General features: G+C 50.4%; 2 protein-coding genes across 2 annotated transcripts in view; both read left to right on the top strand.

Annotated features, from left to right (window-relative positions):
- Positions 1-525: 525 nt before the first annotated feature.
- LOC141053930 (uncharacterized) overlaps positions 526-12,814 on the top strand; it is a 114,237-nt gene continuing 101,948 nt past the window's right edge. The window contains exon 1 of the mRNA XM_073551100.1: positions 526-813. The gene's annotated coding sequence lies outside the window, so the exon portion shown is untranslated. The remainder of the gene's footprint in view (positions 814-12,814) is intronic.
- On the top strand, positions 10,688-12,757 carry LOC141053995 (uncharacterized). The gene is made up of 2 exons (XM_073551137.1): positions 10,688-10,807; positions 10,878-12,757. The coding sequence occupies exons 1-2, from the start codon at positions 10,793-10,795 to the stop codon at positions 12,750-12,752; spliced, it is 1,890 nt and encodes a 629-aa protein (XP_073407238.1). The 5' UTR covers positions 10,688-10,792; the 3' UTR covers positions 12,753-12,757.

Here is a 12,814-nt window from a genome sequence, read left to right as displayed (position 1 = left end):
GTCAGAGATGAGGCGGATATATTCTTCGGGGTGCTGTGATTACAGCGATGCTGGATGTCTATGGCTTCTATGTTTTGCTGCTGTCACACACTAGACATGCTCGGAGAGCTGTCACATTTGTTGGAGATTTCTTGTGACTGTTTCGGGGGATAATATTTAGTGATCGCTTTTTCTTCAGATTTATCAAATGCAAAACAGAAACTCACTTATTGTTTTTATATGTTATTTTGCGGTAAAAGTGACGACAGCGATTTATTCTTCGGGTCAGTATGATTGTAGCGGTAAAACATTTATATCTTTTTACGCTTTGCTACTTTTACACATTAAAATCATATTTTGCAAAAATAAATGAGTTTCTCCGCCGCCTCCTTCTGAGAGCTGCGACTTCTTTGTGTGTCGCTGAATGGCCGTATTGGGGCTTGTGGGGCGATTTGGCGGTTTCGTGTGTGGATTGTATCATTTCTGTCCTTCCATATCACTGTGGACGCCGTTTTCTTATATTGCTGGTGTTGTTGTCGCCTCTGTGTGAACATTTTACCTCAGCACTGCTGCTGGCTCAGGGCAGTGTTCCCTTATCCAACATGGCTGCCGCGGCGTCAGTCGCCCTATGAGCAGCACTGACCGGGTCCTGAGGTGCTGAGGAGAGTCCTATGGCCGGGGCTGGTGATGTCATGGCCGGGGGTCTCCCAGGCTCGGCTCACGCCCCTCTCTTTGTCTAGTGGCCCCTTCCCCCTCAGTTTGGCCTCGTGTTCCTACCTCCAGGCCTCTCTTCTGCTGAGCCCCCGACCACTTGTCTTCCGGCGTCAGGGCTTGGTGAGTGTTCTCACGGTGCGGCTTCTCACACTGCTCGCCTTCCCTTCCTGCGGTTGTGTTCCTCTCACTGTCTGCACAGCTGATGTCGCTCTGTCTGGTGGCGCTGACCTCTGTCCACACAGTCACTATGGAGCCGCCATCCACACTGACTTGTAGTCTGTGCCCCGGGTGCCATGTCTTCTGCTGAGGAGGCTCCGGAGGAGGACGGTCCCCAGGATCAGTGCGAGCCTCGTCCTCTGTCTATAGAAGGGCCGAGAGTTACTGGACAGGCGCCTTGAAAAAGTCTTCATTCCCCGGGAACTTCTCCTCAGCTCTCACATTACACCCACAAACCTCTATGGATTCTATTGGGATTTTCTATGATACAAAGAAAAGGAAATAATACAGGAAGGATTAAGAATTATTCTACAACTATAAACCCGAACATTGTGCCGTGCATTAGTATTCAGCCCCTTAGTCAGTACTTCATAGGACCACCTTACCCTGCAGTCTTCTGGGGTCTGTCTCTCCACCTTTCTCTGCAGTCTTTTGGAGTCTGTCTCTCCTTTCTCTGCAGTCTTCTGGGGTCTGTCTCTCCTTTCTCTGGAGTCTTTTGGGGTCTGTCTCTCCATTCTCTGGAGTCTTTTGGGGTCTGTCTCTCCACATTTCTCTGCAGTCTTTTGGGGTCTGTCTCTCCTTTCTCTGCAGTCTTTTGGAGTCTGTCTCTCCTTTCTCTGCAGTCTTTTGGAGTCTGTCTCTCCTTTCTCTGCAGTCTTTTGGGGTCTGTCTCTCCTTTCTCTGGAGTCTTTTGGGGTCTGTCTCTACACATTTCTCTGCAGTCGTTTGGTGTCTGTCTCTCCACCTTTCTCTGCAGTCTTTTGGGGTCTGTCTCTCCTTTCTCTGCAGTCTTTTGGGGTCTGTCTCTCCTTTCTCTGCAGTCTTTTGGAGTCTGTCTCTCCTTTCTCTGGAGTCTTTTAGGCCTGTCTCCACCTTTTGGGGTCTGTCTCTCCTTTCTCTGCAGTCTTTTGGGGTCTGTCTCTCCTTTCTCTGCAGTCATTTGGGGTCTGTCTCTCCTTTCTCTGCAGTCTTTTGGGGTCTGTCTCTCCTTTCTCTGGAGTCTTTTAGGCCTGTCTCCACCTTTTGGGGTCTGTCTCTCCACATTTCTCTGCAGTCGTTTGGTGTCTGTCTCTCCTTTCTCTGCAGTCATTTGGGGTCTGTCTCTCCTTTCTCTGCAGTCTTTTGGAGTCTGTCTCTCCTTTCTCTGGAGTCTTTTAGGCCTGTCTCTCCACCTTTTGGGGTCTGTCTCTCCTTTCTCTGCAGTCTTTTGGGGTCTGTCTCTCCTTTCTCTGCAGTCTTTTGGGGTCTGTCTCTCCACATTTCTCTGCAGTCTTTTGGGGTCTGTCTCTCCACCTGAGGCTGAGTGCACACGTGCTTTTTGGCCCTGCGGATTTCTTCCATTTTTGATGCGGTTTTCCCCCTGCGGATTTGGTGACAGGGGAGATGGAAAACCGCACAAAAGAAGTAACATGCTGCGGATTTTGTATCGCGGAAAAATCCGCAGCGTCTGCACAGCGGTTTTTTTTTTACATTGATTTTAAGGCTACTGTACATCACAATGCAGAAACGCAACGTTTCTGCGCGGTAAAATCCGCTGCGGAACCGCTGCAAATCTGCATCGTGTGCACTCAGCCTGACTCTGGAGTCTTTTGGGGTCTGTCTCTCCCACCTCTCTCTGCAGTCTTTTGGGGTTTGTCTCTCCCCCTTTCTCTGCAGTCTTTTGAGGTCTGTCTCTCCCACCTTGCTCTGCAGTCTTTTGAGGTCTGTCTCTCCACCTTCCTATGCAGTCTTTTGGGGTCTGTCTCTCCCTCCTTTCTCTGCAGTCTATAGGGGTCTGTCTCTCCACCTTTCCCTGCAGTCTTTTGGGGTCTGTCTCTCTCCCTTTCTCTGCAGTCTTTTGGGGTCTGTCTCTCTCACCTTTCTCTGCAGTCTTTTGGGATCTGTCTCGCCCACCTTTCTCTGCAATCTTTTGGCATCTGTCTCTCCCACATTTCTCTGCAGTCTTTTGGGGTCTGTCTCTCCTTTCTCTGCAGTCTTTTGGGGTCTGTCTCTCCTTTCTCTGCAGTCTTGTGGGGTCTGTCTCTCCACCTTTCCCTGCAGTCTTTTGAGGTCTGTCTCTCCCAACTTTGCCTGCAGTCTTTTGGGGTCTGTCTCTCCCACTTTCTCTGCAGACTTGTGGGGTCTGTCTCTCCACCTTTCCCTGCAGTCTTTTTTTTGGGGTCTGTCTCTCCACCTTTCTCTGCAGTCTTTTGGAGTCGGTCTCTTCTTACTCTGCAGTCTTTTGGGGTCTGTCTCTCCACCTTTCTCTGCAGTCTTTTGGGGTCTGTCTATCCACCTTTCTCTGGAGCCTTTTGGGGTCTGTCTCGCCACTTTTCTCTGCAGTCTTTTGGGGTCTGTCTCTCCACCTTTTTCTTGAGTCTTTTGGGGTCTGTCTCTCCCACCTTTCTCTGCAGTCTTTTGGGGTCTGTCTCTCCCACCTTTCTCTGCAGTCTTTTGGGGTCTGTCTCTCCCCCTTTCTCTGCAGTCTTTTGGCGTCTGTCTCTTCCTTCTTTCTCTGCAGTCTTGTGGGGTCTCTCTCTCTTTTCTCTGCAGTCTTTTGTGGTCTGTCTCTCCCACCTTTCTCTGCAGTCTTTTGGGGTCTGTCTCTCCACCTTTCTCTGCAGTCTTGTGGGATCTCTCTCCCTCTTTTCTCTGCAATCTTTTGGGGTCTGTCTCTCCCACCTTTCTCTGCAGTCTTTTGGGGTCTGTCTCTCCCCCTTTCCCTGCAGTCTTTTGGGGTCTGTCTCTACCCCTTTCTCTGCAGTCTTTTGGCATCTGTCTCTTCCTTCTTTCTCTGCAGTCTTGTGGGGTCTGTCTCTCCCTCTTTTCTCTGCAGTCTTTTGGGGTCTGTCTCTCCCACCTTTCTCTGCAGTCTTTTTGGGTCCGTCTCTCCCACCTTTCTCTGCAGTCTTTTGGTGTCTCTCTCTCCACCTTTCTCTGCAATCTTTTGGGGTCTGTCTCTCCCACCTTTCTCTGCAGTCTTTTGGGGTCTGTCTCTCCACCTTTCTCTGCAGTCTTTTGGGGTCTGTCTCTCCACCTTTCTCTGCAGTCTTTTGGAGTCTGTCTCTCCTTTCTCTGCAGTCTTTTGGGGTCTGTCTCTCCTTTCTCTGGAGTCTTTTGGGGTCTGTCTCTCCACATTTCTCTGCAGTCGTTTGGTGTCTGTCTCTCCCACCTTTCTCTTCAATCTTTTGGTGTCTGTCTCTCCTTTCTCTGCAGTCTTTTGGGGTCTGTCTCTCCTTTCTCTGCAGTCTTTTGGAGTCTGTCTCTCCTTTCTCTGGAGTCTTTTAGGCCTGTCTCTCCACCTTTTGGGGTCTGTCTCTCCTTTCTCTGCAGTCTTTTGGGGTCTGTCTCTCCTTTCTCTGCAGTCTTTTGGGGTCTGTCTCTCCACATTTCTCTGCAGTCATTTGGGGTCTGTCTCTCCACATTTCTCTGCAGTCTTTTGGGGTCTGTCTCTCCACCTGAGGCTGAGTGCACACATGCTTTTTGGCCCTGCGGATTTCTTCCATTTTTGATGCGGTTTTCCCCCTGCGGATTTGGTGACAGGGGAGATGGAAAACCGCACAAAAGAAGTAACATGCTGCGGATTTTGTATCGCGGAAAAATCCGCAGCGTCTGCACAGCGGTTTTTTTTTTACATTGATTTTAAGGCTACTGTACATCACAATGCAGAAATGTAACGTTTCTGCGCGGTAAAATCCGCTGCGGAACCGCTGCAAATCTGCATCGTGTGCACACAGCCTGACTCTGGAGTCTTTTGGGGTCTGTCTCTCCCACCTTTCTCTGCAGTCTTTTGGGGTCTGTCTCTCCCCCTTTCTCTGCAGTCTTTTGAGGTCTGTCTCTCCCACCTTGCTCTGCAGTCTTTTGAGGTCTGTCTCTCCACCTTCCTATGCAGTCTTTTGGGGTCTGTCTCTCCCTCCTTTCTCTGCAGTCTATAGGGGTCTGTCTCTCCACCTTTCCCTGCAGTCTTTTGGGGTCTGTCTCTCTCCCTTTCTCTGCAGTCTTTTGGGGTCTGTCTCTCTCACCTTTCTCTGCAGTCTTTTGGGGTCTGTCTCGCCCACCTTTCTCTGCAATCTTTTGGCATCTGTCTCTCCCACATTTCTCTGCAGTCTTTTGGGGTCTGTCTCTCCTTTCTCTGCAGTCTTTTGGGGTCTGTCTCTCCTTTCTCTGCAGTCTTGTGGGGTCTGTCTCTCCACCTTTCCCTGCAGTCTTTTGAGGTCTGTCTCTCCCAACTTTGCCTGCAGTCTTTTGGGGTCTGTCTCTCCCACTTTCTCTGCAGACTTGTGGGGTCTGTCTCTCCACCTTTCCCTGCAGTCTTTTTTTTGGGGTCTGTCTCTCCACCTTTCTCTGCAGTCTTTTGGAGTCGGTCTCTTCTTACTCTGCAGTCTTTTGGGGTCTGTCTCTCCTTTCTCTGCAGTCTTTTGGGGTCTGTCTCTCCACCTTTCTCTGCAGTCTTTTGGGGTCTGTCTATCCACCTTTCTCTGGAGCCTTTTGGGGTCTGTCTCGCCACTTTTCTCTGCAGTCTTTTGGGGTCTGTCTCTCCACCTTTTTCTTGAGTCTTTTGGGGTCTGTCTCTCCCACCTTTCTCTGCAGTCTTTTGGGGTCTGTCTCTCCCACCTTTCTCTGCAGTCTTTTGGGGTCTGTCTCTCCCCCTTTCTCTGCAGTCTTTTGGCGTCTGTCTCTTCCTTCTTTCTCTGCAGTCTTGTGGGGTCTCTCTCTCTTTTCTCTGCAGTCTTTTGTGGTCTGTCTCTCCCACCTTTCTCTGCAGTCTTTTGGGGTCTGTCTCTCCACCTTTCTCTGCAGTCTTGTGGGATCTCTCTCCCTCTTTTCTCTGCAATCTTTTGGGGTCTGTCTCTCCCACCTTTCTCTGCAGTCTTTTGGGGTCTGTCTCTCCCCCTTTCCCTGCAGTCTTTCGGGGTCTGTCTCTACCCCTTTCTCTGCAGTCTTTTGGCATCTGTCTCTTCCTTTTTTCTCTGCAGTCTTGTGGGGTCTGTCTCTCCCTCTTTTCTCTGCAGTCTTTTGGGGTCTGTCTCTCCCACCTTTCTCTGCAGTCTTTTTGGGTCCGTCTCTCCCACCTTTCTCTGCAGTCTTTTGGTGTCTCTCTCTCCACCTTTCTCTGCAATCTTTTGGGGTCTGTCTCTCCCACCTTTCTCTGCAGTCTTTTGGGGTCTGTCTCTCCACCTTTCTCTGCAGTCTTTTGGGGTCTGTCTCTCCACCTTTCTCTGCAGTCTTTTGGAGTCTGTCTCTCCTTTCTCTGCAGTCTTTTGGGGTCTGTCTCTCCTTTCTCTGGAGTCTTTTGGGGTCTGTCTCTCCACATTTCTCTGCAGTCGTTTGGTGTCTGTCTCTCCCACCTTTCTCTTCAATCTTTTGGTGTCTGTCTCTCCTTTCTCTGCAGTCTTTTGGGGTCTGTCTCTCCTTTCTCTGCAGTCTTTTGGAGTCTGTCTCTCCTTTCTCTGGAGTCTTTTAGGCCTGTCTCTCCACCTTTTGGGGTCTGTCTCTCCTTTCTCTGCAGTCTTTTGGGGTCTGTCTCTCCTTTCTCTGCAGTCTTTTGGGGTCTGTCTCTCCACATTTCTCTGCAGTCATTTGGGGTCTGTCTCTCCACATTTCTCTGCAGTCTTTTGGGGTCTGTCTCTCCACCTGAGGCTGAGTGCACACGTGCTTTTTGGCCCTGCGGCTTTCTTCCATTTTTGATGCGGTTTTCCCCCTGCGGATTTGGTGACAGGGGAGATGGAAGACCGCACAAAAGAAGTAACATGCTGCGGATTTTGTATCGTGGAAAAATCCGCAGCGTCTGCACAGCGGTTTTTTTTTTACATTGATTTTAAGGCTACTGTACATCACAATGCAGAAATGCAACGTTTCTGCGCGGTAAAATCCGCTGCGGAACCGCTGCAAATCTGCATCGTGTGCACACAGCCTGAGTATGGAGTCTTTTGGGGTCTGTCTCTCCCACCTTTCTCTGCAGTCTTTTGGGGTCTGTCTCTCCCCCTTTCTCTGCAGTCTTTTGAGGTCTGTCTCTCCCACCTTGCTCTGCAGTCTTTTGAGGTCTGTCTCTCTACCTTCCTATGCAGTCTTTTGGGGTCTGTCTCTCCCTCCTTTCTCTGCAGTCTATAGGGGTCTGTCTCTCCACCTTTCCCTGCAGTCTTTTGGGGTCTGTCTCTCTCCCTTTCTCTGCAGTCTTTTGGGGTCTGTCTCTCTCACCTTTCTCTGCAGTCTTTTGGGGTCTGTCTCGCCCACCTTTCTCTGCAATCTTTTGGCATCTGTCTCTCCCACATTTCTCTGCAGTCTTTTGGGGTCTGTCTCTCCTTTCTCTGCAGTCTTTTGGGGTCTGTCTCTCCTTTCTCTGCAGTCTTGTGGGGTCTGTCTCTCCACCTTTCCCTGCAGTCTTTTGAGGTCTGTCTCTCCCAACTTTGCCTGCAGTCTTTTGGGGTCTGTCTCTCCCACTTTCTCTGCAGACTTGTGGGGTCTGTCTCTCCACCTTTCCCTGCAGTCTTTTTTTTGGGGTCTGTCTCTCCACCTTTCTCTGCAGTCTTTTGGAGTCGGTCTCTTCTTACTCTGCAGTCTTTTGGGGTCTGTCTCTCCTTTCTCTGCAGTCTTTTGGGGTCTGTCTCTCCACCTTTCTCTGCAGTCTTTTGGGGTCTGTCTATCCACCTTTCTCTGGAGCCTTTTGGGGTCTGTCTCGCCACTTTTCTCTGCAGTCTTTTGGGGTCTGTCTCTCCACCTTTTTCTTGAGTCTTTTGGGGTCTGTCTCTCCCACCTTTCTCTGCAGTCTTTTGGGGTCTGTCTCTCCCACCTTTCTCTGCAGTCTTTTGGGGTCTGTCTCTCCCCCTTTCTCTGCAGTCTTTTGGCGTCTGTCTCTTCCTTCTTTCTCTGCAGTCTTGTGGGGTCTCTCTCTCTTTTCTCTGCAGTCTTTTGTGGTCTGTCTCTCCCACCTTTCTCTGCAGTCTTTTGGGGTCTGTCTCTCCACCTTTCTCTGCAGTCTTGTGGGATCTCTCTCCCTCTTTTCTCTGCAATCTTTTGGGGTCTGTCTCTCCCACCTTTCTCTGCAGTCTTTTGGGGTCTGTCTCTCCCCCTTTCCCTGCAGTCTTTTGGGGTCTGTCTCTACCCCTTTCTCTGCAGTCTTTTGGCATCTGTCTCTTCCTTCTTTCTCTGCAGTCTTGTGGGGTCTGTCTCTCCCTCTTTTCTCTGCAGTCTTTTGGGGTCTGTCTCTCCCACCTTTCTCTGCAGTCTTTTTGGGTCCGTCTCTCCCACCTTTCTCTGCAGTCTTTTGGTGTCTCTCTCTCCACCTTTCTCTGCAATCTTTTGGGGTCTGTCTCTCCCACCTTTCTCTGCAGTCTTTTGGGGTCTGTCTCTCCACCTTTCTCTGCAGTCTTTTGGGGTCTGTCTCTCCACCTTTCTCTGCAGTCTTTTGGAGTCTGTCTCTCCTTTCTCTGCAGTCTTTTGGGGTCTGTCTCTCCTTTCTCTGGAGTCTTTTGGGGTCTGTCTCTCCACATTTCTCTGCAGTCGTTTGGTGTCTGTCTCTCCCACCTTTCTCTTCAATCTTTTGGTGTCTGTCTCTCCTTTCTCTGCAGTCTTTTGGGGTCTGTCTCTCCTTTCTCTGCAGTCTTTTGGAGTCTGTCTCTCCTTTCTCTGGAGTCTTTTAGGCCTGTCTCTCCACCTTTTGGGGTCTGTCTCTCCTTTCTCTGCAGTCTTTTGGGGTCTGTCTCTCCTTTCTCTGCAGTCTTTTGGGGTCTGTCTCTCCACATTTCTCTGCAGTCATTTGGGGTCTGTCTCTCCACATTTCTCTGCAGTCTTTTGGGGTCTGTCTCTCCACCTGAGGCTGAGTGCACACGTGCTTTTTGGCCCTGCGGATTTCTTCCATTTTTGATGCGGTTTTCCCCCTGCGGATTTGGTGACAGGGGAGATGGAAAACCGCACAAAAGAAGTAACATGCTACGGATTTTGTATCGCGGAAAAATCCGCAGCGTCTGCACAGCGGTTTTTTTTTTACATTGATTTTAAGGCTACTGTACATCACAATGCAGAAATGCAACGTTTCTGCGCGGTAAAATCCGCTGCGGAACCGCTGCAAATCTGCATCGTGTGCACACAGCCTGACTCTGGAGTCTTTTGGGGTCTGTCTCTCCCACCTTTCTCTGCAGTCTTTTGGGGTCTGTCTCTCCCCCTTTCTCTGCAGTCTTTTGAGGTCTGTCTCTCCCACCTTGCTCTGCAGTCTTTTGAGGTCTGTCTCTCCACCTTCCTATGCAGTCTTTTGGGGTCTGTCTCTCCCCCTTTCTCTGCAGTCTTTTGTGGTCTGTCTCTCCACCTTCCTCTGCAGTCTTTTGAGGTCTGTCTCTCCCTCCTTTCTCTGCAGTCTATAGGGGTCTGTCTCTCCACCTTTCCCTGCAGTCTTTTGGGGTCTGTCTCTCCCCCTTTCTCTGCAGTCTTTTGGGGTCTCTCGCCTTTCTCTGCAGTCTTTTGGGGTCTGTCTCGCCCACCTTTCTCTGCAATCTTTTGGCATCTGTCTCTCCCACATTTCTCTGCAGTCTTTGGGGTCTGTCTCTCCTTTCTCTGCAGTCTTTTGGGGTCTGTCTCTCCTTTCTCTGCAGTCTTGTGGGGTCTGTCTCTCCACCTTTCCCTGCAGTCTTTTGAGGTCTGTCTCTCCCAACTTTGCCTGCAGTCTTTTGGGGTCTGTCTCTCCCACTTTCTCTGCAGTCTTGTGGGGTCTGTCTCTCCACCTTTCCCTGCAGTCTTTTTCTTGGGGTCTGTCTCTCCACCTTTCTCTGCAGTCTTTTGGGGTCTGTCTCTCCTTTCTCTGCAGTCTTTTGGGGTCTGTCTCTCCACCTTTCTCTGCAGTCTTTTGGGGTCTGTCTATCCACCTTTCTCTGGAGTCTTTTGGGGTCTGTCTCTCCCACCTTTCTCTGCAGTCTTTTGGGGTCTGTCTCTCCTTTCTCTGCAGTCTTTTGGGGTCTGTCTCTCCTTTCTCTGCAGTCTTTTGGGGTCTGTCTCTCCACCTTTCTCTGCAGTCTTTTGGGGTCTGTCTATCCACCTTTCTCTGGAGTCTTTTGGGGTCTGTCTATCCACCTTTCTCTGCAGTCTTTTGGAGTCGGTCTCTTCTTACTCTGCAGTCTTTTGGGGTCTGTCTCTCCTTTCTCTGCAGTCTTTTGGGGTCTATCTCTCCACCTTTCTCTGCAGTCTTTTGGGGTCTGTCTATCCACCTTTCTCTGGAGTCTTTTGGGGTCTGTCTCGCCACTTTTCTCTGCAGTCTTTTGGGGTCTGCCTCTCCACCTTTTTCTTGAGTCTTTTGGGGTCTGTCTCTCCCACCTTTCTCTGCAGTCTTTTGGGGTCTGTCTCTCCCACCTTTCTCTGCAGTCTTTTGGGGTCTGTCTCTCCCCCTTTCTCTGCAGTCTTTTGGCGTCTGTCTCTTCCTTCTTTCTCTGCAGTCTTGTGGGGTCTCTCTCTCTCTTTTCTCTGCAGTCTTTTGGGGTCTGTCTCTCCACCTGAGGCTGAGTGCACACGTGCTTTTTGGCCCTGCGGATTTCTTCCATTTTTGATGCGGTTTTCCCCCTGCGGATTTGGTGACAGGGGAGATGGAAGACCGCACAAAAGAAGTAACATGCTGCGGATTTTGTATCGCGGAAAAATCCGCAGCGTCTGCACAGCGGTTTTTTTTTTACATTGATTTTAAGGCTACTGTACATCACAATGCAGAAATGCAACGTTTCTGCGTGGTAAAATCCGCTGCGGAACCGCTGCAAATCTGCATCGTGTGCACACAGCCTGACTCTGGAGTCTTTTGGGGTCTGTCTCTCCCACCTTTCTCTGCAGTCTTTTGGGGTCTGTCTCTCCCCCTTTCTCTGCAGTCTTTTGAGGTCTGTCTCTCCCACCTTGCTCTGCAGTCTTTTGAGGTCTGTCTCTCCACCTTCCTATGCAGTCTTTTGGGGTCTGTCTCTCCCCCTTTCTCTGCAGTCTTTTGTGGTCTGTCTCTCCACCTTCCTCTGCAGTCTTTTGAGGTCTGTCTCTCCCTCCTTTCTCTGCAGTCTATAGGGGTCTGTCTCTCCACCTTTCCCTGCAGTCTTTTGGGGTCTGTCTCTCCCCCTTTCTCTGCAGTCTTTTGGGGTCTGTCTCTCTCACCTTTCTCTGCAGTCTTTTGGGGTCTGTCTCGCCCACCTTTCTCTGCAATCTTTTGGCATCTGACTCTCCCACATTTCTCTGCAGTCTTTTGGGGTCTGTCTCTCCTTTCTCTGCAGTCTTTTGGGGTCTGTCTCTCCTTTCTCTGCAGTCTTGTGGGGTCTGTCTCCACCTTTCCCTGCAGTCTTTTGAGGTCTGTCTCTCCCAACTTTGCCTGCAGTCTTTTGGGGTCTGTCTCTCCCACTTTCTCTGCAGTCTTGTGGGGTCTGTCTCTCCACCTTTCCCTGCAGTCTTTTTCTTGGGGTCTGTCTCTCCACCTTTCTCTGCAGTCTTTTGGAGTCGGTCTCTTCTTACTCTGCAGTCTTTTGGGGTCTGTCTCTCCTTTCTCTGCAGTCTTTTGGGGTCTATCTCTCCACCTTTCTCTGCAGTCTTTTGGGGTCTGTCTATCCACCTTTCTCTGGAGTCTTTTGGGGTCTGTCTCGCCACTTTTCTCTGCAGTCTTTTGGGGTCTGTCTCTCCACCTTTTTCTTGAGTCTTTTGGGGTCTGTCTCTCCCACCTTTCTCTGCAGTCTTTTGGGGTCTGTCTCTCCCACCTTTCTCTGCAGTCTTTTGGGGTCTGTCTCTCCCCCTTTCTCTGCAGTCTTTTGGCGTCTGTCTCTTCCTTCTTTCTCTGCAGTCTTGTGGGGTCTCTCTCTCTTTTCTCTGCAGTCTTTTGTGGTCTGTCTCTCCCACCTTTCTCTGCAGTCTTTTGGGGTCTGTCTATCCACCTTTCTCTGCAGTCTTGTGGGATCTCTCTCCCTCTTTTCTCTGCAATCTTTTGGGGTCTGTCTCTCCCACCTTTCTCTGCAGTCTTTTGGGGTCTGTCTCTCCCCCTTTCCCTGCAGTCTTTTGGGGTCTGTCTCTCCCCCTTTCTCTGCAGTCTTTTGGCATCTGTCTCTTCCTTCTTTCTCTGCAGTCTTGTGGGGTCTCTCTTCCTTCTTTCTCTTCAGTCTTGTGGGGTCTCTCTCCCTCTTTTCTCTGCAGTCTTTTGGGGTCTGTCTCTCCCACCTTTCTCTGCAGTCTTTTTGGGTCCGTCTCTCCCACCTTTCTCTGCAGTCTTTGGGTGTCTGTCTCTCCACCTTTCTCTGCAATCTTTTGGGGTCTGTCTCTCCCACCTTTCTCTGCAGTCTTTTGGGATCTGTCTCTCCACCTTTCTCTGCAGTCTTTTGGGGTCTGTCTCTTCACCTTCTCTGCAGTCTTGTGGGATCTCTCTCCCTCTTTTCTCTGCAATCTTTTGGGGTCTGTCTCTCCCACCTTTCTCTGCAATCTTTTGGGGTCTGTCTCTCCCCCTTTCTCTGCAGTCTTTTGGCATCTGTCTCTTCCTTCTTTCTCTGCAGTCTTGTGGGGTCTCTCTTCCTTCTTTCTCTTCAGTCTTGTGGGGTCGCTCTCCCTCTTTTCTCTGCAGTCTTTTGGGGTCTGTCTCTCCCTCCTTTCTCTGCAGTCTTTTTGGGTCCGTCTCTCCCACCTTTCTCTGCAGTCTTTTGGTGTCTGTCTCTCCACCTTTCTCTGCAATCTTTTGGGGTCTGTCTCTCCCACCTTTCTCTGCAGTCTTTTGGGGTCTGTCTCTCCCACCTTTCTCTGTAGTCTTTTTGGGTCTGTCTCTCCTTTCTCTGCAGTCTTTTGGGGTCTGTCTCTCCACCTTCCTTTGCAGTCTTTTGGGGTCTGTCTCTCCCCCTTTCTCTGCAGTCTTTTGGGGTCTGTCTCTCCCCTTTTGCTGAAGTCTTTTGGGGTCTGTCTCTCATCTTCTTTTGGGGTCTGTCTCTCCCCAGTTTGGGTCTGT

This window comes from Dendrobates tinctorius, unplaced genomic scaffold (assembly GCF_039654945.1).
Source record: "Dendrobates tinctorius isolate UK_male_01 unplaced genomic scaffold, ASM3965494v1 ptg000173l, whole genome shotgun sequence".
In the NCBI taxonomy this organism is placed as follows: Eukaryota; Metazoa; Chordata; class Amphibia; order Anura; family Dendrobatidae; genus Dendrobates; species Dendrobates tinctorius.
Note: the sequence above shows the minus strand (reverse complement) of the source record. Positions and strands in the feature narration are given on the sequence as shown.